The 24,252-nt window shown below is 42.3% G+C and overlaps 1 protein-coding gene across 1 annotated transcript in view; it reads right to left on the bottom strand.

Moving 5' to 3' along the window:
- Window positions 1-24,252, bottom strand: part of serinc5 (serine incorporator 5) — an 88,981-nt gene that overhangs the window by 35,151 nt on the left and 29,578 nt on the right. Inside the window, exons 2-4 of the mRNA XM_073048206.1 lie at window positions 13,066-13,233; window positions 5,029-5,207; window positions 4,848-4,930 (exon numbers count right to left, since the gene is read on the bottom strand). Of these exons, the coding sequence (XP_072904307.1) occupies window positions 4,848-4,930; window positions 5,029-5,207; window positions 13,066-13,233 (430 nt within the window). The remainder of the gene's footprint in view (window positions 1-4,847; window positions 4,931-5,028; window positions 5,208-13,065; window positions 13,234-24,252) is intronic.

Below are 24,252 nucleotides of genomic sequence, written 5' to 3'. Positions count from 1 at the left end.
GAAGAGATTTTAAAAATGTGCAAAAACAGAAATACTGTATATTTTTTAAAAAAGTGAAGTAGTGGCCAAAGATTCAATGTCTATTTAGGAATCGGATGGCGGAGGGGAAGAAGCTGTTCCTGAATCGCTGAGTGCGTGCCTTCAGGCTTCTGTACCTCCTACCTGATGGTAACAGGGAGAAAAGGGCATGCCCTGGGTGCTGGAGGTCCTTAATAATGGATGCTGCCTTTCTGAAACACCGCTCTCTGAAAATGTCCTGGGTACTTTGCAGGCTAGTACCCAAGATGGAGCTGACTAGATTTACAACCTTCTGCAGTTTCTTTCAGTCCTGTGCTGTAGCCCCTCCATACCAGACAGTGATGCAACCTGTCAGAATGTTCTCCACGGTACAACTATAGAAGTTTCTGAGTGTATTTGTTGGCATGCCAAATCTCTTCAAACTCCTAAGAAAGTATAACTGCTGTCTTGCCTTCTTTATAATTACATTGATATATTGAAACCAGGTTAAATCCTCAGAGATCTTGTTACCTCTCTCCACTTCTGATCCCTCTATGAGGATTGGCATGTGTTCCTTCATCTTACCCTTCCTGAAGTCCACAATCAGCTCTTTCGTCTTACTGACATTGAGTGCAAGGTTTTTGCTGTGATACCACTCCACTAGTTGGCATATCTCACTCCTGTGCGCCCTCTCATCTCCACCTGAGATTCTACCAACAATGGTTGTATCATCAGCAAATTTATAGATGGTATTTGAGCTACGCCCAGCCACACAGTCATGGGTATATAGAGAGTAGAGCAGTAGGTTAAGCACACACCGCTGAGGTGCACTAGTGTTGATCATCAGCAGGGAGAATATGCTATCACCAATCCACACAGATTGTGGTCTTCCGGTTAGGAAGTCGAGGATCCAATTGCAGAGGGAGGTGCAGAGGGAGGTACAGAGGCCCAGGTTCTGCAACTTCTCAATCAAGATTGTGGGAATGATGGTATTGAATGCTGAGCTATAGTCGATGAACAGCATCCTGACATAGGTGTTTGTGTCGTCCAGGTGGTCTAAAGCCGTGTGGAGAGCCATTGACCTATTGTGGCGATAGGCAAATTGCAATGGGTCCAAGAGGGAAATGAAAAAAAAAGGCACTCGAGAGGACCCATTTCCATGTTTTGTGTCTCTATGACAAGCTTCCAACAAAAGGACATTCTGAATTTGCATTGGAACAACTTTTAGTAATGAGAATTTTTCCACATGAAACAGATTTTTTAAATTTCTAACATTGAATTATAGTACTGCAAAACTGCTGATAAAGCACAGGGCATGAACTTATGTTCAAGGTGCAGAACCGTCCTGCTGTGAGAATCTCCAGCTGAGCCAGAAAGTTCCATGTGTACATTGGAAACTGTCCAGGGTTCTAAGAGGGGAAACTTCAAAATACAAAAGAAGCCTAAATAAATACAAAAGAAAGAAAAGACAAGCGCAGGATTAACCTAGTGTAGAATACAAATAGCCATGGAATAAACAGTGTTACACGTTACTAACATAAAATGATGGTTAATAACATGCAAGGAAAATTGCTACTAATGGCTGGCAAACACATACCGAGTAGGAATAATAAGCTACAGCAACAGAAAATGGCTGGGAATTAAATGCTGCAAAAATACTTGGAAAAGAGAATAAGAATGGTAAATTAGCACTATTAATTGAATAATCCACGATTAGTAGAAAAAGGTGGCACAGCCATCAGGAGGATAACTGAAATAAAAGTTTGTGAAGTGCCTCACTAACACAGATGGCTCAAGAATTAATACTGAAGGGTGGTGAAAGAAATACGCAAATAGTTTTAGAAGGGGGAAGGAAAAGGTAATAGCACTTTGACTATGCTAGAATTAACTGAGTAGAGAAAGTAGGTTAAAAAAATACAGAATGGAGCTTCTGCAATGTGGATGGCTTCATTCCTAACCCTATTAGAAACGATACAGAATTCAGCACAAGATTTATTAATGGGGATGAACCAGAGCCTTTTCTATTTTAAAGTAACAGAGACCATTTTATATTTTGAAGGTAGTGAAGAAACATTGAGCACACCTACATGAAACTTTGCCGTAGGAAAGCAGCATGCAAAGATCCTCACCACCCAGGCCTTGCTCTTTTTTTTACTGCTGCCATCAGGTAGAAGGTAGATGGTGCCTCAGGACCTGCACCACCAGGTTCAAGAGCAGCTACTACCCCTCAACTCTCAAGCTCTTGAACAAAAGGAGGCACATTCACACACTGGCATTATTCTCCAGTTTAGTATAGGTGATAAAAACAAGTATAATTGCTATTAAAGGATAATAAAGGATAAAAAACCTTTTTTGGTTTCTAACCATCCTTGGATTTTAAAACTGGAAGCTGGCCATTACCAATCAACCAAATTCTTTGAGATGGCAAAGGAAGTTTTAAAAGGGTCATGTAGCTGACACAGCTTACCTAGGTTTGCAAAGGCACTTCAGCAAGTTATTACATAATACAGTGGATTCCAGTTAATTAGGCCATCAGTTAACTGGGCAGCCACTTATTTGAGACAACTCTTAAAGAATAAACATTAAATGAGAAAGTTGCCAGGATTCCCTTTATTTTTTCAGGACACTATGCCACTTAATTGGGACAGGAGCATGTTACCAAAGAGTTTCTAACTAGCCTTGGTCGTGCGGCCATTAGGCACTACAGAGTGCTTAGAACGAGCAGTTTTTAAAATAGCATCAGTTGTGTGTGTTTGTGTTCAAAAAGCAGTGATTTTTGTCACTGACAGTTAGCCAGAAATAAGCAGCAAGACAATTCAGAACTATTTTGCTCACCAACGTGCTGGGAGTGAAAATGAAACAATCTCACTGGTTCAACAAGTTAGGAGCTATGAAGAATCTGACGGTATCAACAATCATCTTGAATGTTACAATGAAAATGAAGATTTGAAGGATGTAATTGGCAAAAGCATTGTAGGAAGGCAGTCCATTATCTACACTAAGGTGTCTGCATTGATTTTGTTCATTTACAGTCAAAAGAACACAGTGGCATACACTGGATGATGACTATTAGGAAATAATAGTTTTATAATACTGTAGTAATATTAGGGTGTTCCAATTTGTTCTGTATTTCATTTAAATACATATTGTTAGTTAAACAGTGCTTTGTCTTTTCTATATCTTTTAACTACTTCCATGAAACTTTGGCTAATTGGGACAACCATTTCATGTGGCAAAATGCACTGGTCCCAATTAAGCAGAATCCACTATGTTAGTTTAAGGTCAGCATATGTGCAGTTAGAGGAAGAAGAGTTAACAGCCAGGAGACAGAGACTTTGCCATTTAGCAGAGTAAATAGCTTCCTGGCTTCAGAGAGAAAGTAGAAATCTAGGTTTCAGGAAGTAGAACGAGATTCCAGATAGACCAGTAATACTACAATTTAACTTTTTTTTTTAAAAAAGTCACAACTTTAAAATTTCCAGATGACCTCAATCTGAGGTTACCAAAGATTGCAACAAATTACCATCAAAGAGGGAAATAATTAGCCACGGAATTTTAACTCTCTAAACTGCTAGGAATGATTATGCTGCAGGATGAAAAATTTTTAAAAACCTAAAATCAGTTAAAGGAGCAAATGTGTATTTGTAAAAATAAAATAAATGGGTTTTTTCGGTCACATGTACACTGAAGCATTAAAACATACAGTGAACTGCGTCATTTGTGTCGCTGACCAGCAGTCTGAGGATAGGCTGGGGACAGCCCAGTACTCCACAATCCAAGTTAGTGAGGGAGGTTTAAAAATAAACAAAGCAGTCTGACCTACTTCTGTGGAGCAGAATTAAAAAGTAAACGCATCTTGCCAAAGTTTGACTGAATACAGATTAAACAAGTGTTGGGTACATTTTTGGTTTTCATATTACAGGCAAGGTATATAGGGACTGGAAAAAAATACTCAATTTACCATTAATGTGACCAGAAATCAGAAGTTGTACTATCAGGAAAGAATAAACAGGTTAGATACATTAATAAAAGGAATTAAAGAGGCAAGCTTTGGGCCTCCTGCCTGCTCCACCATTCAATCAGATCATGGCTGGTCTTTCCTATCATTAACCCATTCCTTACATCCCTAAATCCTGAAGCATCTATAAGTATATCAATCCAAGTCTCTGTGCTCAGTGACCAAAACTCCACAGTACCAAGATTCATACCTTTTGGGTGAAGAAACTTCGTAACAGTTTTGAATAGAGCACTCCCAACTCCAGACACCACAGCCACAGGGAACATTTCCACATCTACCCTATAAACCTACATGAGTTTCAAACAATGAGATTGTCTCTCATTCTTCCAGATTTGGGGAGTTTTCTGTTCAGTAACCAACACCAATTGCTCCGTTGTGTTTAATACCCTCCTGAGTGGCACCTTACTAAAAGCCACATTATAGCCATAGATTTTTCCTATTTACACCACTGGCTGCCATGACAAACAGTGCTACAAATTCATCAAACAATTTCCAAGATAACTCTACCCAATCCTATTATTTCTCATTTGCCCTGTTATCACTTCCTTAACAACAGATTCCAGCATTCCCTGACTAATGAAGTCAGGCAAACTAGTCCATAGTTCTTCAAGCAAGCAAAGTTCCTGAACGCATAACTTTTTAAAATAAGTTTACATTTGCTCATAGCACTCATTTTAATATAACAGTTTTAAAGAATTTTTACCCTTTAAAGACAATACACAACTGCAACATTAAAAGTACATCTACATTTAGGAAAGCTTTCAAAGGCTTCTGATTTCCCAAAGGTGTCAAATTGAAAGAGTAAACTAATAAAGTTGTCAAATAGCTTTACCTTTGTGAAAGGTGTCCTGATCCGGTATAAAGAAAGCCCCTGCACACATTCCAGCCAAAACCACAAACTTCACAAACCAGAACCTAAGCACAGAATGCAGAGAATTAGGAAGGGCTTAGTCTAAAAGTGAATACTGTTTCCTTTCACTTAAATGGCCTTTGGGCCCATCAAGGGCACTTACCCATTGTGGAGGTATGCTCGACAATCTTTACTGGTTTTAACATTGATCATCAGGATGAAGAAAATGAAGAAGAATACAGCCATTCCGAAGCAGACCTTGTAAACAGCGGAGTAACCAACGAGTCTATCACAGCCGGCACCTGCCTGAATGGTCTTACAAAATTCATTGTAGAAGGGAACCTGTAAAAAAGCAGGGTTGAAAATGTTTCACTAGTACAGAAAAAAAATGCAAGTGAAGCCACAGGGGAAAATCACAAGGTATGTAATTAGATCCAATTCAAAGCTCAAAGTAAATTTATTATCTAAATACATATGTCACCATATACTACCCTGAGATTCATTTTCTTGCAGGCATTCACAGCAAATACAAGAAATACAATAGAATTAAAGAATGACTGTCTCTATCCAATGTGCAAACGATAACAAACTGTGCAAATACAACAGGAAATAAAATAATAATAAATAAATAGCAATAAGTAGAGAGTAGGAGATGAAAAGTCCTTGAAAGTGAATTCACAGATTGTTAGAGTATTTCAGTGATGGGGTGAGTGAAGTTATCCTTTGGTTCAAGAGCCTGATGGTTGAGGGGTAATAACTCTTCCTGAACCTGGTGGTGGGAGCCCAGAGGTTCCTGCACCGTCTTCCTAATGGCAGTAAGAAGAAGAGAGCATGGCTTGGATGATAGGAGTCCTGAATGAAGGATGCTGTTTTCCTGCGACACCATTCCACAAAGATGTGCTCAAAGGAGGGGAGGGCTTTACCGGTCATGGACTGGGCCATATCCATTACTTTTTGTAGGCTTCCCTGTACAAGGGCATTGGTGTTTCCATGCCAGACTGTGATGCAACCCGTCATTATACTCTCCACCACACATCTTTAGGAGTTTTTCCAAAGTTTTACATGACATGCCGAATCTTTGCAAGCTTCTGAGAAAGTAGAGGCGCTATCGTGCTTTCTTTATATTTGAACTTACAGTACATGCTGAACCTCTGAAATGGTAACAGAGAAATTTAAAATTGCTGACCCTCTCCACCTCTGATTCCCCCAACTGGGACTGGCTCATGAACCTACTGTACTTTGTAATATTCCCTTGAATTTTATGTAGTAGCTCCCAAGTTTACAACAAACTGCAATTTGCAAACCAACAGTAATCTTTACTTTGTCACATTTCTTAATTGCAGAGTGTAACACAGGAAAAGTTTCAAGATAAACTACAAAATCTTAAAAAACCTGTACAGTACAGTGATGTCAACCTACACAAAAATCAGGATTTTAGTAAACATTTTATCCCTTCAACATTTCCAGTTTGTGGGCAATCTGTAATAGGATAACTCATGAATAGTGCGAGACTTTCAATTTCAAACAGACTTATAATTCATGCAAAGATCTAAAGTTTCCTATGAATCACTACATAAACAAACCATATCAAAGCAAGAATCATTAAAGCATGAAGAAAAATTATTGCTTTTTAGGGACAGATTCTATCCGAACCAGAATACTAATAGCATTTCAGAAGAAAGTCTTAAATGAAGGAAATGTTTTAAAAAAACAACTAAGATGGGAGCACACAAAATGCTGGTGGAACACAGCAGGCCAGGCAGCATCTATAGGAAGAAGCACTGTCGACGTTTCGGGCCGAGACCCTTCGTCAGGACTAACTGGAAGAAAAGATAGTAAGAGTTTTGAAAGTAGGTGGGGAGGGGGAAATGCGAAATGATAGAAGACCGGAGGAGGTGGGGTGAAGCTAAGAGCTGGAAAGGTGATTGGCAAAAGTGATACAGAGCTGGAGAAGGGAAAGGATCATGGGACAGGAGGCCGAGGGAGAAAGAAAGGGGGAGGGGGGGGAGCACCAAAGGGAGATGGAAAACAGGCAGTGTGATAGGCAGAAAGAAAAAAAAAGGGGAGGGGGAAAAACTAAATATATCAGGGATGGGGTAAGAAGGGGAGGAGGGGCATTAACAGAAGTTAGAGAAATCAATGTTCATGCCATCAGGTTGGAGGAACACCACCTTATATTCCGGTTGGGTAGCCTCCAACCTGATGGCATGAACATTGACTTCTCAAACTTCCGTTAATGTCCCTCCTTCCCTTCTTACCCCATCCCTGATATATTTAGTTTTTCCCCCTCCCCTTTTTTTTCCTCTCTCTCTGCCCATCACTCTGCCTGTTTTCCATCTCCCTCTGGTGCTCCCCCCCTCCCCCTTTCTTTCTCCCTCGGCCTCCTGTCCCATGATCCTTTCCCTTCTCCAGCTCTGTATCACTTTTGCCAATCACCTTTTCAGTTCTTAGCTTCACCCCACCTCCTCCGGTCTTCTATCATTTCGCATTTTCCCCTCGCCCTCCTACTTTCAAATCTCTTACTGTCTTTTTTCTTTCAGTCAGTCCTGACGAAGGGCCTCGGCTCAAAATGTTGACAGTGCTTCTTCCTATAGATGCTGCCTGGCCTGCTGTGTTCCACCAGCATTTTGTGTGTGTTGCTTGAATTTCCAGCATCTTCAGATTTCCTCGTGATTGCTTCTTAAATTAAGATGGGAGGAGTTTTTGTACTTGGTTTACAGTTCCTCTATTCTTAACTTCCTCCACTCAGATCCAGTGCAGACAAAAGATTCATTCTTTGGGCTAGACACCTATGACTAGATTTGTACCAAGTACATCAGTGCTGGGATTTCATTGTTCATGTATAAACAATTCGAATGTTAATGTACAAGGCAGGGATTTGCAGATGATAAGTTAGGTAAGTTAGGTAGTATTGTAGTCAGTGAAGAAGCTTATCAAAAAGAACAGGAGGATTTTGATCAGCTAGGTAAGCAGGTCAAAGACTGGCAAATGAAGTGTTGCATTTTGGGAAGTCCATAAGACACAAGTAGAATTAGACTATTTGGCCCATTGAGTTTGCTCCACCATTTCATCATGGCTCAGCCATTTTTCCTCAACCCCATTCTCCTGCCTTTTCCCCATAACCTTACACACTCTGACAAGTTAAGAATCTATCAAACTCCACCTTATTTACACCCAAAGAGCCAGCCTCCACAGCCACCTTTGGCAACAAGTCCCACAGATTCACCATCCAATGGCTATAGAAAGTCTTCCTCATCTCTGCTTTAAATGGTCATCCCTCTATTTTGAGGCTGTGTCCTCTGGTCATGGACTCTCCCACTCAGGAAACATCCTCCCCATCTAGGACTTTCAACATTTGATACATTTCAATATTAAAAAAAACCCTAGTCTTCTGAATTCCAGCGAATACAGGCTCCTCATCATCAAACACTCCTCATAAGCCAACACTTTAATTTACGGGATCATTCTTGTGACCATCCTCCAAACCCTTTCCAATATCAATGGGTTCTTTCTTAGATTATAGGCCCAAAACTACTCATAATACTCCAAGTGAGTCCTCAGAGGTGCCTTATAAAGCCTCAGCATTACATCCTTGCTTTTATATTCTAGTCTTGTCAAAATGAATGTGAAAATTGCATTTGCCTTCTTCACCACCTATTCAAGGTGCAAGTTAACCTGCACAAGGACTCCCAAGTCCCTTTGCACCTCACATTTTTGAATTTTCTGCCCGTTTAGAAAATAGTCTACAGTTATATTCCCTCTGCCAAAGTGCATGATCATACACTTCCCAACACTATACTCCATCTGCCAACACTTTGCCCATTCTCCTAAGCTGTCCAAGTCCTTCTGCAGACTCCCTGCTTCCTCAACACTACCTGCTCCTCAACCTATCTCTGTATCATCTGCAAACTTGGCCACAAAGCCATCAATTCCATCATCCAAATCATGGACATAATGCAAAAAGAAGCAGTCTCAACACCAATCCCTGCAGAACACCAGCAGCCAACCAGAAAATGTTTCCTTTATTCCCACCCTTTGCCTCCTGACAAACAGCCAAACCTCCTTCCATACTAGTATTTTTCATGTGTGGCATCTATCAAATGCCTTCTGAAAATCCAAGTACACAACACCCACCAACTCTCCTTTGTCTAACCTGCCTGTTATTTCCTCAAAGAATTCCAACTGATTTGTCAGGAAAGATTTTCTCTTAAGGAAACCATGCTAACTTTGGTCTATTTTATCATGTATCCCCAAGAACCCCAAGACCTCACCCTGTCAACCTGAAATTATTAACCTGCTCAGTTGAGGAAAAACACCAGAGACACGAAATTACCTCTGGAACAGTTTTTATTCAGAGAGGAGTTTGCAGCCCCACGCACTTCGGGCGTAAGGTAGCCAACTCCCAATTTGTCGGTTTACAACGGTCATACTTATACCCAAAAGCAGGGTACTACATTTGCAAATATGGTTACCGATTCAAATTCATCAATTGATTGGCTACTGCATAGCTACGCACGCGAAATACTCGGAATGGGTATGGACTCAAGCAAAACACTCAATATAGGTATATAGCTCAAAATACTTTGCCAAACACTCCGTCTTGTGGTAGCAGGTTCCCTTTTCTTTGTGGTTGCCACTAGCTGTCTGGAATCTTATCTTAGCTACTTCCCCAATAACGTATCCTCTCACTGGTCCTGTCTACATATTTTGCTACACTTACCCCTCGCACACCCCTTCTACACATACCTCTTACCCTCTTCACATTCTCAACCCTTAACATTCAACTCCAACATCTTCCCAACCACTGTTAGTCAGCCTAACTAGCATAACATTTGCAATTTTCCAGACTGCCAGAACCATTCCAGAATCTGGCGATTCTTGACAGATCATTACTAATGCCTCCACAATCTCCTTCAGAACGCTGGGGTGTAGTCTACCTGGTCCAGATGACTTATCCATCTTCAGATCTTTCAGCTTCCCAAGCACCTTCTCCTTCATAATAGCAACTACACCCTCACTTCTTCCCCTTAAAACTCTTGAATGCCAGCATACTGATAGTGTCTTCCACAGTGAAGACCGATGGAAAATACTTCTTCAGTTCGTCTGCCATTTTGTTGTCCCCCATTACTACCTCTCCAGCATCATTTTCCAGGGGTCCAATATCTACTCTTACCTCTTTTACTCTTGATATATCTGAACAAACTTTTGGTATCCTCTTTGATATTGTTGGCTTGATTACCTTGATATTTCTTCTTTTCCTCCTTATTGCTTTTTTAGTTGCCTTCCGTTTTTAAAAAGCTTCCCAATCCTCCAAAATCTAATTTTTGTTCTATTATATGTCCTGCCCTTTGCTTTTGTTGTTGACTTCCTTTGTCAGCCACAGCTTGTAGCATCCTGCCTTTAGAATACTTCATCTCTGGGATGTATCTATCCCAGAAACTCCAGTCATTGCTATTCTACCATAATCCTTGCTGGTGTCTCCTTCCAATCAACTTTAGCCAGCTCCTCTCGAATGCCTCTATAACGCCCTCTTCTCCACTGGAATAAAGTTACACCCGACTTTAGCTTCTCCCTCTCAAATTGCAGGGTGAATTATATAATACTATGATGTCTGCCTCTTAAGGGTTCCTTTACCTTAAGCAGCCTAATCAAATCTGGTTCATTACACAACACCCAATCCAGGACAGCTTTTCCCCTAGTGGGTTCAATCTACCTACATACTGAAATCCCCCATGACTATTGTAACATCTTCCTTTTGACGTGCACCTTCTATCTCCCATTGTAAATTGTACCCAACATCTTGGCTACTGTTCGGAGGCCTGTATAAAACACCCATCAGGGTCTTTTTTTTCTTGCAGTTTCTTAAATCTACTCAAAGATTCCACATCTTCCGATCATATGGTACGTCACCTCTTTCTAAGGATTACATTTTTTTAAAAATCAATACAGCCACCCCACCCCCCTGCCTACTTGCCCGTCCTTTCGATACGCTGTGTATCCTTGGATGTTAAGTTCCCAAGCATAAGCTTCTTTTAGCCATGACTCTTTGATGCCCACAATGACATTCTTGCCAATCTCTGTGTTACAAGATCATCTACTTTATTCCATATACAATGTGTATTCAAATATAACAATTCTGCATCCATCACCCTTTTTGATTTTGTCCGTATGTTACACAATTCATACCACTGACACAAATTTTGCTGTCATCTGCCTCTCCTTCCCGACAGTCTCATTATACACTGCATCTGCTTACATACCAACTGTCCCACCCTCAGCCCTATCACTCTCATTCCCAACCCCCTGCCAAGTTAGCCAAAACCCTTCCCAACAGCTGTTGCAAACCTGCCTCCAAGGATACCGGTCCCCACTGGGTTCAGCTGTAACCCATCTCATTTGTACAAGTCATGCATTCCCCAGAAGGAGATCCCAATGATCCGGAAATCTGAGGCTCCGACCCCTCACCAGTTTCTTGGCCATGTATTCATCTGCCAAATCATCCTATTCTTAGCCTCACTGGCATCAGAGATTACTACCCTGAAGGTCCCACTTTCTACCCAATTCCCTAAATTCCCTCTTCAGGATCTCCTCCCTTTCCCTACCTATGATGCCAACAAGTACCACAACATCTGGCTGCTCACCCTCCCCCTTTGGAATGCCATAGACCCGATCCGAGATGGCCTTGGGACACAACATGTCATCTACGTGTCTCTTTCACATCCACAGAATCTCATGCCCACTCCTCCGACTACAGAATTCCCTATCACTGCTGCAGTCCTCTTCTTCCCCCCTTCCCTTCTGAGCCACAGCACCAGACTCAGTGCCAGAGACATGGTCGCTGTGGCTCTCCCCAGTAGGTTGTCCCTCTCATCAGTATCCAAGGCTGCATAGACTTTGCAGAGAATGATCAGGCCCCCAGTTCAATGGTGGCACAGGGGGACCTAGGGGTACAAGCACATAGTTCACTGAAAACATTGCCACAGGTAGATGGGCTGACAAAGGCCAAGTGTTTGACACAGTGACCCCCAGTCAGGGTGTTAAGTCTAGGAGTTGGCATATTATGTTGCTGTTGTCAAGACTGCACTTGGAGAATTGCATGCAGTTTGCTTGCCCTGTGACATGAAAACTATCGATCTATAACAAGCAAAGGTGACTTTATGACGCAGCCAGTACTTGAAGGCCGGTATTCTATGGAGAGGATAGACAGGCTAGAACTTTATTCCTTGGAATGTAGGAGATTGAGGAGTGACCTTATGGAGGCACAGAAAACCACGAGGGGAATTAGATAGGGCAAATGCACAAAGTTTTCCCCACACACCTTCCCCCCTCACCCCCAGAAGGGAAACTAATACTACAGGACTACAACGGGGTTTAAGGTGAGAGATGAAAGATTGAAGGAGGACCCAAGAGGCAAGAGGGTGGTGTGTGTATAGAATGAGCTGCCAGAGAATATGGTTGAAGCAGCTACAGCATTTAAAGACACTTGGGTCAGAAGGGATTTTGAGTTGCATTGGCCCAACAGGACTAGCTTGTCAAACAGGGCAACACTGTCGACATGGATGAGTTGGGTCAAATGCCATCCTTCCTTGCTGTATGACTAAGATATAGACTTCCTTGTACCCCCCCCCCCATATAAAACAGAGGTTTCTCTGTTAAATATAATTATGATGTTCAGAAGAAGGTTCTTGGTCCGAAACATCAACTGCTGGTTCATTTCCATAGATGCTGCCTGATCTGCTGAGTTCCACCAGCATTTTGTACGTGTTGCTTTGGATTTCCAGCATCTGCAGAACTTCTCGTGATTAGGATATTCAGTTCCATTTTATATCATCCTGGCCTTGTCAATTTGATTGGTGGTTTATAGCACTCATGCTTTAAAGTAGATTATCATAAAAGCTCCCATAAGGCTCACAAATCTTCTCTAGTGAAGGAACTCTGCCATCCTTATCAGCTTCATCAACAGCTGAGTGTAGACCTACCTGGATTCTTAATTGCCTGCTCAGCTGAGGGCAAAATGAATGGACAATAAGTGGAAGTATAACCAGCTATACCCTCTTCCTATGAAGGACCAACTAAAAGATACCTTTGAACTAGACTTAAATTGAATATCAAAAACTACATTCACAGGAAATCTGAACATAGTCCACAGGTTAGGTGGTATCTATGAGAACAGGGAGAGTGTCACTGATTTGTTACTTACATGAGTCTTCAATGTTTCTCCCACAGTGGGGGATAACATGAGGAAGCAGACCATAGTTCCCAGAATGTGGTAGAGTGTGTACATGACCCGAGTTCCTGTAGACGTTTTAATATTTGGACAGCCACTGCAGCAGAGAGAGCAGTCATTGGAACCACAGCAGCAGGCCAGCTGAGGGCAGAAAAAACAAATGTTTTAATAAATTATTGAAGAATTACATCAACATAAAATGGCCAACAATAATCAGAATGCCCATTTTCTTGTCAGATAAACCAATCTGACAAAGCTAATCTTTGAAATGCATTATGAAAGGAAGGTGACAGGGAAAAGTATCGGTTGTGCTCTTAATGGGCAGAGCTGGCTTGAGAGGTTGAACAGCCAACTCTTCTCAGCTCTTTGCGAGGGAAAAAGCTAATTTAGAATCTTACAGCTCAGCACAAGAACATTCAGCCTATCTCTGCTTAAAAAAAATTCACTTCCCATTGCAAGATTAATGCTTTGAAGGACAGTATTTGCTTCCATAACTTCATCCAATAGAGACCTGGCTCTCTTTAGGTTTATCATCTCATTGGAAAGAGGTGACACATGATCAGAAGAGGTAATATCCTTGTGGGTAGAGTTAAGAAGCTGCAATGTTAAAAAGACCCAGATGGGAGTTGTATACAGGCCTCTGAACAGTACTCAGGATGTAGGATACAAATTACAATGGGAGATAAAAAAGTTATGTATAAAGGGCAATGTTATGATCGTCTTGGGGGAGTTCACCATACAGACAGATTGGGAAAATCAGGTTGGAGCTGGATCCAAAGAGAGAATTAGTAGAATTCCTACAAGATGGCTTTTTAGAGCAGCTTGTAGCTGAGCCCACTAGGGGTAGGGCAATTCTGGACTGGGTGTTGTGTAATGAACCAGATTTAATCAGGGAGCTTAGGGTAAAGGAAGCAGTGGTGATCATATGATAGAATTCACCTTGCAGTTTGAAGGGAGAAGATGAAGTCAGGGAACTACAGGAGCATGAGAGAGGAGCTGGGTAAAAGTGATTGAAAGGGGACACTAGTAGGGATGATGGCAGAAGAGCAATGGTGAGAGTTTCTGGGAGGGGGAGAAACTCGGAAGGCTCAGGATAGATTCATCCCAAAGATGAAGTACTCTAAAAGGCAGGATGCTACAAAACTGTAATTGACAAGGGAAGTCAAAGACAGTATAAAAGGAAAAGAGAGGACATATAATAGAGTAATAATTAGTGGGAAGTTAGAGTACTGGGAGGCGCACTTTAAAAAAAAAAGCCAACAGAAAGAAACTAAAAAACAGCCACGAGGGAAGAAAAAAATGCAAGATGAAGAAAAGCTAGCCAAAAATATTAAAGAGGATACTTAAAAGTTTTTTTCAGATATATAAAGTAAAAGAGGATATCGGACTGCTGAAAAATGATGCTGGATGAGAAGTAATGGAGGATAAAGAAATGGCAGATAAACATGTGTATTTTGTGCTAGACTTCACTGTGGGAAAACACTTGACAGTATGGCAGAAATTCAAGAGTGTCAGAGTGTAGCTGCTAATACTAAGATGATGCTTGGGGAGCTGAAATGTCTTGAGGTAGATAGGTCACCCAGACCAGATGGACTACACTCAAGTGTTCATAAAGAGGTAGCTGAAGAGATTATGGAGGCATTAGTAATGATTTGGGAGATCACTAGGTTCTGAGAGTGTTCCAGAGGACAGCAAAATTGTAAGCGTCACTCCACTATTTAAGAAGGGAGGGAAGCAGAAGAAAGGAAATTATAGGTCATTTAGCCTGACCTCAGTGGTTGGTCAGATGTTGGAATCCATTAGTAAGGATGAGGGTTCAGGGTACTTGAAGGCACATGATAAAATAGTTAGCCTGGTTTCCTTAAGGACAAATCTTGCCTGACAAATCTGTGGGAATTCTTTGATAAAACAACAGGCAGGATAGACAAGAGAGTCAATGGATGTGTTTACTTCCTTGTCCTTTGACAAGGTGTTGCACACAAGGTTGCTTAAAAAGATGGGAGACCATACTATTACAGGAAAGATAGAAGATTGGCTAATTTGCAGGAGGTAAAGAGTGGGAATAAAGGTTTTTTTTCTGGTTGGCTGCCAGTGAGTAGTGTTCCACAGGGATCAGCGTTGGGACCACTTCTTTTCAAAGTATATGTCAATGATTTGGATGACAGAATTGATTGCTTTGAGGCCAAGTTTGCAGATGATATGAAGACAGGTGAAGGGGCAGGTAATATTGAGGAAGCAGGAAGTGTACAGAAGCAGACAGATTAGAAGAATGGGCAAAGAAGTGGTAGATGGAATATAATGTAGGGAATTGTATGGTCATGCAACTTGGTAGAAGGAATAAAGGCACAGATTATTTTCTAAATGGGGAGAAAATTCAGAAATCAGAGGTGCAAAAGGGATTTGGGGTCCTTATGCAGGAATCCCTAAAGGTTAACTTGCCAATTGAGTCAGTGGTAAGGAAGACAAATACACTTCGGGATGATGAGAATATAAGAGCAAGGATGTAATGCTGAGGTTTTATAAAGGCATTGTCAGACTGCACCTGGAATATCATGAGCATTTAGGGCCCCTATCTAAGAAAAGATGTGCTGGTTTTGGAGAAGGTCCAGAGGAGGTTCACAAGAATTATTCTAGGAATGAAAGGGTTAATGTATGAGGAGCATTTGATGGCTCTGGGCCTGTACTTGCTGGAGTTTAGAAGAATGGGGGTGGGGCAAATGTAATTGAAACCTATTGAATATTGAAAGGCCTGGATAGAGTGGACATACAGAGGATATTTCCTGAGTATAGGACCAGAGGGCACCGTCTCAGAATAGAGCAACGTACATTTAGAACAGATGAGAAGGAATTTCTGTAGCCAGAGGGTAGTGAATCCATGGAATTCATTGCCACAGACAGCTGCGAAGGCCAAGTTGTGGAGTATACTTAAAGAGGAGGTTGATAGGTTCTTGATTAGTCAGGGTGTTAAAGGTTATAGGAAGAAGACAGGAGAATGGGATGGAGGAGGATAATAAATTAGCAAATGATGGAATGGTGGAGCAAACTCGAATAGCCAAAAAGCCCAATTCTGGTCTTATGTCATATGGTCTTATTATAAAGATACGTGCATTGGCATGAAATCTTCATTTAGCCTTTTACTAATGTGAATACACGCTCCATCTTAAGTAGCACATAGTTTCAAAAATTTTAGCCCTCTTACTAACAATGGACTTCAAGATCTTCAAAATGAAAATAAAGTACAGTGAACAATATCTTTTAACATTAATCTAATGCCAAATTCTGCAGTGTCATACCTACGATCTAGTCAAGCTTAAGCCCAATCCATCTTTACAAAACAACTGGATCCACTGCAGGGTCTCTACTAATACTACTGCAAGTCCACCATTAGTTGAAAAAAATAAGGCTTGCATGACCAGTGAATCCTTAAAAAGAAAGCTACACTTTTGTCAATGTAATAAACATTACACCCAGATGTGGATGACCAGGACATCTAGAAACTAAGAACGCAAGCTGTTCTTGAATTAGAAACTTCACCTCACCACTGAGGGGAGAGAAAAAGGAACTGCTCAACAGGAGCCCAAAGCCAACGTCCAACAGAAAACCTCTGACCACAGAACAGGTGGCTGGAAGAAAAGGCAGGAGGCTCTGCAACTTGTTGATAACCTAGACACGCACACATCTATGATTCAAATACCCATAAACACATCCCATCCCACTTCCCCTCCCCCACCCTTTCATGCATGGATGAGAACTGCTTGCAAGTGCTGGAAGAGGCACTCTAAAAAAAAAATTCCTCAAAACGTGGCCATCCCACGTTAACTATCCCATCCTGCCTTGCTAGCAACCCAAGAGGTTACTAAGGTGATATGGCAACAGAAAACTGTCTCAGGAACAGATGGTATCACCATTGAAAAGTTCTAAAACTTGGAAAAACCAATTACAAACTTACAGTTGATCCACCTCACCTTAAAGGAGGAGTGCATAGCAGGGAACTTCAGTGATACCAGATTGATGAATTCAACAAGAGAGACAAACACCACTGCAGTAAGTAGGAGAGTCTCTCGGCAGTGTGCCTCAAAGCATAAGCTAGGGGCCTCCCCAGCAACTGCCTCCCTAAGTCTAAAGACTTGTTTCTGAAATCACCATGAGGAATCCATCCATCTGGAATCAATATGGATATGATCTTCACCACATGTCATATTCAAAGGAAATCCAGATAGCAAAAGAGATTTTTTTTTACTTCAAAAGCCTTTCCAAGACTAAGATTTATTTTACCTCATCTACATTGAAACATAGTGAAATACATTGGTTGCATTAACAAATAGTGCACCCAAGGATGAGCTGGGGGGATGGGGGTGGAGAGCCCGCAAGTGTCTCAATCATGAGGGACGGTGGAAGATTCTTAAATTTCCATGATGCAAAGACATGGCTCAATTACATGTCCGCTGCAAAACTGCATGCCAACTAGGCAGGTCCACAAAAGTTTCAGTACAGATTCGTATCAAGCAAGATTGCATCACCACACACAATATTTTCAATCTCAAATACTGCACTTCATCTAATTAGTTTGCTACTGGAGTGAACTGGACTATAGAACTGCCTAAGTTCTATTGAACTGTCTGCTGATCTGAGTGCTGGGCCCGTTGTTGTATACTCCGCTCTCAGACGACTGCACACCAGTTCGCCAATGACATGACAGTGGTGGGGCTCATCACCAATGAGATGGCCTAAAAAAGGTGAAATAGCTCACGGCGCGGTGCCAGGCAAATAACCTCTTCCTTGATGTCCACAAGACAAAGACGATGGTTATTGACTTCAGAAGAACTCGCAGCACTCACACCCCTCTTTATATCAGGGGCATGGCAGAGGAAACTGAGAAGTTTCAAACTCCTGGAAGTTCACATCACACACATCTCTTGCTTTCAGAATATATCCTACACAGTCAAGAAAGCTCACCAATGCCTCTACTTTCTAAGAAGAAGAAGAAAGCCCTCAACCCCGAGTGGGGTCATCAGGACACCATCATGACGGCTTTTTTTGTTTTCACGAGGCCGAGTTGCTAGCTCAACGCTCAACCCAGCACAGATGGAAAGCGTGCAAGGGAGCCGGCTGGATTCGAACTCGGGAGTCTTCGTTCCAAAGTCTGGCCACTACATCACCAGCCAGCCACTTTCTAAGGAGAGAGCGCTAGCATTTGCACATCCATACCCACATAATTCTACAGATTTGCAGGAGAGAGCATCCTAACAAGTTACCTCACTGTTTGGTATGGAAACTGCACTGTAGTACGTAGGAAGGCTGTACAACAGGTCATCAAAAACTGCCCAAAGCATCACTGGCACCAGCCCACCCACCATCAAGGGCATAAAGAAAGAAAGGTGCCTGAAAAGGGTGTCACTTTATGAAGGATCCCATTCACTCCTGTGCCTAGCTTCGCTTTATGGACATTAAATACAATCTATCAAATGTAGTTATATTTATTGCCTTTTTATTATTAGTGTGTTATCTTATTGTTTTATTTTGTGCTGCATTTGAACCAGAGTAACAATTATTTATTCTCCCTTACACTCGTGTAATCAAAATGACATTGAACAATCTTGAGATCTGTGGAATATTTTCAGTATTTTGTTTTTATTCCAGATGTAGAGCTGCTGCAGTTTATTTTTGTCTTAAGCTTTCATTGAGAACAAAGAACACCTCAGCTTTGGTCATTGAATTGTTATAAAGAATGTCCATTTATGCTCATCTCTAGGAGGCTGAAATATAAAGTCATTGCTGACTTTTTCCACTAAAGTATATATGAAGATGGAACTTATAACAACACACCTTCAAAACAGTGGACCTCTGCCAGCCTGCCTCTGCTGTGCATTATCCTCTGAAAATATAAATTCTTGACTAAACACAAAAATAACTCCTTTTACCCATCAGTAAAAGGTGGGTAACTCAGCTATCACATACTAAAATATCTTATCAATTGTTGGTAACTAGGAGAAATCTTAGAACCAATGCTATTCAGGCTTCATACATTTTTAAGTTACAATACTGTGCAGACTGCACTGACAATTGAAACTGTTTGCTTTCCCTGTGATCTCTCTCTCTCTCTCTGAGATTTGTGCTCTTCTCACAGCCCTCGAGGTTTGGTGTAAGCACACACACCCAGAAATCTCCTGCCTCCTGGAGATCAAGAATAGTGCACAGTTCAGTGGGAGGAGGAAAAGACACACAAACACCTCATTTTAGCTGCCTTGCCTATGGAAAATTCCGCACAGAGCTTTTACACATGTTAAAAATAACACATCTTACTGAAGCGGAGAAAAATAAAGACTTCAAAAGGCCAGAAAAGAAAAAAACACTTGTATTTTGCCTTCACAGAATGTCACAAGCAGCAGGGAGTCCATCTATTTTATTTCCAAATGAATCCATATGTTTCATGTTAACATTAAATATTTGTTTTTCCCCTCCATAACTTGACAGGAAAGAAACACTCCTTCCTTTCAGTATCCTGTGTATGTGTATGTTTAAGTAAGCAGCCTGTCACAGCAATTAAACATTCTGCTCCACCTCCCAAATCTTTGGACACACAGTAATGAAGTACCACTCTGTCCCAGTACCACTGCGATGTGGGTGGGGTGGGCAAGATACTGCACTGGGAGTCTCTGTTGTTGTACTGTTGTACCAAGAGTCTTCTCAAAGGAGGAGTCCGCTGGCCAATTTAGGTAGAGATTGTGCTACTTATTACCACGAGCAGATAGAGGCACATTATTTTATTCCCTAGTTTTCTTTTTTTTTAAAGAACACATCCTTGTAGGAAGGGTGTGGAATCTGTAGAGTGCACAGAGGAGAGTTACAGGATTCTGCCTGGATTGAAGAACACATCAAACAAGGGTAGGTTGAAGGAGCCAGGGCTTTTCAAGAGTCAAAGCAAATTTATTATCAAAGTACATATATGTCACTATATAACACTAGGATTCACTTTCTTGTGGGCATTCATATTAATCCAGAGGAAAGTAAATTCAATGAAAAGAAACGACAAAAAAAATAAACAACCAGTGCGCAAAAGACAACAAATTTTGCAAATACCAAAAGAAAAACAAAACAAAATAATAATAGATAAATAAGTAATAAATAAACAGTAGCGTCCTTGAATGTGAGTTCATAGGTTGCTTCTGGATTAAGATGGTGCTACTGAGGACGAGCGACAAATTACTGCCAAAACAAGAAATACAACCAAAATACTTTAAGAGTAACACTTGCTGTAAAAAGTTATGGTAAATGATCACTGCAAACAATGAAGAGACGAGCAAAGGTGAGGCAGAGTCGAGGGTTGAAACATACATGTGGGAACGAAGTTGAGGCTCATTCGACGGAGCGGAGCAGATTCAAAGCATGCTCACTTAAACTGATTGCAACGTTTGATCGATCCAAGTGCTGGGCCAACTTGGAAAGGTCAGGTACAGGCCAGAACATGGCAGCAGGGTCCAGGCCCAATACAACAGGTCTTAGAGCAAGGAATGTTTTGATGATTTAAACGCCACCCAGATGCATTGAAAGGCAGAGTGTTGGGACAAGAGTCGAGGGTCGGGCCTGTTCTGGCTACTGCTCCGTGACGTTTACTCCGTTCTTCACTGCACTGAGGTTGAGGCTACAGGCCTGCTCCAGCTGCACCGGGCCCTGTGTCCGAAGGCTCTTTCTAAATGACTTCTGCTTACCTTTACTGTTTGCAGGATTTGATTTTTTCATTCCTCTCTCTGTACATTAGGTATTTGTGGTCTTTTTTTTAAAATAATGGGTTATTTTATGGTGGCCTGTAAGGAAATGAATCTCAAGAATGTATAATGTATACGCTGATAACCAAAGTACTTCGAACTTTGTGGAATCAGCTCAAATGTTAGGTTGAGTGAAGTTCAGGAGCCTGATGGTTGGGGGTTAATAACTATTCCTGAACCTGGTGATATTGGACCCAAGGCTCCTGTGCCTTCTTCCTAGTGTCAGCATCAAGAAGTAGTCGTGGCCTGCGACAGTGCTCCATGTAGATGTACTCAAAAGTGGGGAGGGCTTTACCTGTGATGGATTGGGCTGTATCAACTCCCACTTTAAGGCTTTTTTGTCCAAGGACATTGGTGTTTCCATACCAGGCCATGATGCAACCATTCAGTATACTCTCCAGTGTGCAGCTAAAGAGATTTGTCAAAAGCTTTAGATGACATGCCAAATCTTCACAAACTTCTAAGAAAGCAGAGATGCTGCTTTGCCTTCTTTGTAAATGGGAATTATCTGCCGGACTCAGAACTTTGAAATGATAATGCCGAGGAATTTGAAGTTACTTTAAAAACGCAAACACAAGGAAATGTGCAAATACTGGAAATTCAAGCAACACACACAAAATGCTGGTGGAACGCAGCAGGCCAGGCAGCATCTATAGGAAGAAGCACTGTCGACGTTTTGGGCTGAGGCCCTTCGTCAGGACTAACTGAAAGAAAAGATAGTAAGAGATTTGAAAGTGGGAGGGGGAGGGGGAGATCCAAAACAATAGAAGAAAAGAGGGGGAGGGATGAAGCTAAGAGCTGGAAAGTTGATTGGCAAAAGGGATACAGAGCTAGAGAAGGGAAAGGATCATGGGACAGGAGGCCTAGGGAGAAAGAAAGGGGGAGGGGAGTACCAGAGGGAGATGGAGAACAGGCAAGGAGTTATTGTGAGAGGGGCAGAGAGAGAAAACAAGAGAGAAAAGAAAAATGGGGGGGGGGAGAATAATAAATAAATAAGTGATGGGGTAAGAAGGGGAGGAGGGTTATTAACGGAAGTTAGAGAAATCAATGTTCATGCCATCAGGTTGGAGGTTACCCAGACGGAATATAAGGTGTTGTTCCTCCAACCCGAGTGTGGCCTCACCTTGACGGTAGAGGAGGCCATGGACGACATACTAGAATGGGAATGGGACGTGGAATTAAAATTCCATCATCCCTCAGAAACTGATTGGAAAGCTGAGCCTATTGGGCCTGAACACCTCCCTCTGCAACTGGATCCTAGACTTCCTGACTTTGGAGACCTCAGTCAGTCCGGATCAGGAGCAGCATCTAACACCATTACACTGAGCACGGGGGCTCCCCAGGGCTGGGTACTCAGTCCACTGCTGTTCACTCTGCTGACCCACAACTGTGCTGCAACACACAGCTCAAACCATATCATCAAGTTCGCCGATGACGCGACCGTGGTGGGTGTTATCAGCAAGAACGACGAGTCTGCTTACAGAGAGGAGGTGCAATGACTAACAGACTGGTGCAGAGCCAACAACATGTCTCTGAATGTGAACAAAAGAGTTGGTTGTTGACTTCAGGAAGACCACTCCCCGCTGAACATCGACGGCTCCTCGGTAAGGATCGTAGAGAGCACCAAGTTTCTTGGCGTTTACCTGACGGAGAATCTCACCTGGTCCCTCAACACCAGCTCCATAGCAAAGAAAGCCCAGCAGCATCTCTACTTTCTGTGAAGGCTGAGGAAAGTCCATCTCCTACCCTGCCACCCTCATCACATTCTACAGGGGTTGTATTGAGAGCATCCTGAGCAGCTGCATCACTGCCTGGTTCGGAAATTGCCCCAACTTGGATCGCAAGACCCTGCAGCGGATAGTGAGGTCAGCTCAGAAGATCATTGGGGTCTCTCTTCCCGCCATCACGGACATTTACACTACACGCTGCATCCGCAAAGGAAACAGCATTATGAAGGACCCCATGCACCCCTCATACAATCTCTTCTCCCTCCTGCCGTCTGGGAAAAGGCACCGAAGCATTCAGGCTCTCACGACCAGACTATGTAACAGTTTCTTCCCTCAAGCTATCAGACTCCTCAATACCCGAAGCCTGGACTGACGCCTTGCCCTATTGTCCTGTTTATTATTTATTGTAATGCTTGCACTGTTTTTGTGCACTTTATGCAGTCCAGTGTAGGTCTGTAGTCTAGTGTAGCTTTATCTGTGTTGTTTTTTCTTTACGTAGTTCTGTCTAGTTTTTGTACTGTGTCATGTAACACCATGGTCCTGAAAAACGTTGTCTCATTTTTACTGTGTACTGTACCAGCAGTTATGGTCGAAATGACAATAAAAGTGACTTGACTTAAAAATATGTGGCCACTGGGAGATCTTGCTCTTTCTGGTGGACAGAGCATAGGTGTTCAGCAAAATGGTCTCCCAGTCTGCGTCGGGTCTCACCGATATATAGAAGGCCGCATCGGGAGCACTGGATGCAGTATATCACACCAGCCGACTCACAGGTGAAGTGTCGCCTCACCTGGAAGGACTGTCTGGGGCCCTGAATGGTGGTGAGGGAGGAAGTGTAAGGGCAGGTGTAGCACTTACAAGGATAAGTGCCAGGAGGGAGATCGGTGGGAAGGAATGGGGGGGACGAATGGACAAAGGAGTCGCGTAGGGAGCAACCCCTGTGGAAAGCGGGGGGGGGGGGGGGGGGGGGGAGGGAAAGATGTGTTTGGTGGTGGGATCCCGTTGGAGGTGGCGGAAGTTACGGAGAATTATAGGTTGGACCCGGAGGCTGGTGGGGTGGTAGGTGAGGACAAGGGGAACCCTATCCCTAGTAGGGTGGCGGGAGGATGGGGTGAGAGCAGATGTGCGTGAAGTTACTGACCCATTTCTGATCCCTTGAGGACTGGCTCATGGATCACTGGTTTCCTCCGCCTGTAGCCAATAATTAGCTTCTGGTTTTGCTGATGCTGAATGAGCCACTCAGCCAGATTATCGATCTCACTCCTGTATGTCACCACTTCTGATTCAGCCAACAGCAGTGATGTCATCAACAAACTTAAATATAATATTGTAGCTGTTCTTAGCCTCACAGTCGTAAGCATAAAGTGAGTAGAACAGGGGGCTAAGCACACAGCCTTGTGGTGCACCTATGCTGATGGAGATTGTGGAGGAGATGTTGTTGCTAATTTGAAATAACTGGAGTCTGCAAATGAGGAAATTGAGGATCCAGCTCTACAAGGAGGAATTAAGGCCTAGACCTTGGTGTTTACTAATTAGCTTTGAAAGGATGATGGTGTTGAATTTTTTTTAAGAGTGAAGACGACGAGAGGTAACTCAATAGAGGCATGTTAGATAAGAGGAAAAGGTAAGAGGGAAGGGTTGGATTTACCTAGAGTAGTTTAAAAGGT

Source organism: Hemitrygon akajei, chromosome 6, assembly GCF_048418815.1.
Source record: "Hemitrygon akajei chromosome 6, sHemAka1.3, whole genome shotgun sequence".
In the NCBI taxonomy this organism is placed as follows: Eukaryota; Metazoa; Chordata; class Chondrichthyes; order Myliobatiformes; family Dasyatidae; genus Hemitrygon; species Hemitrygon akajei.
The sequence above is the reverse complement of the archived record's forward strand: the minus strand, read 5'-3'. Positions and strand labels throughout refer to the sequence as shown.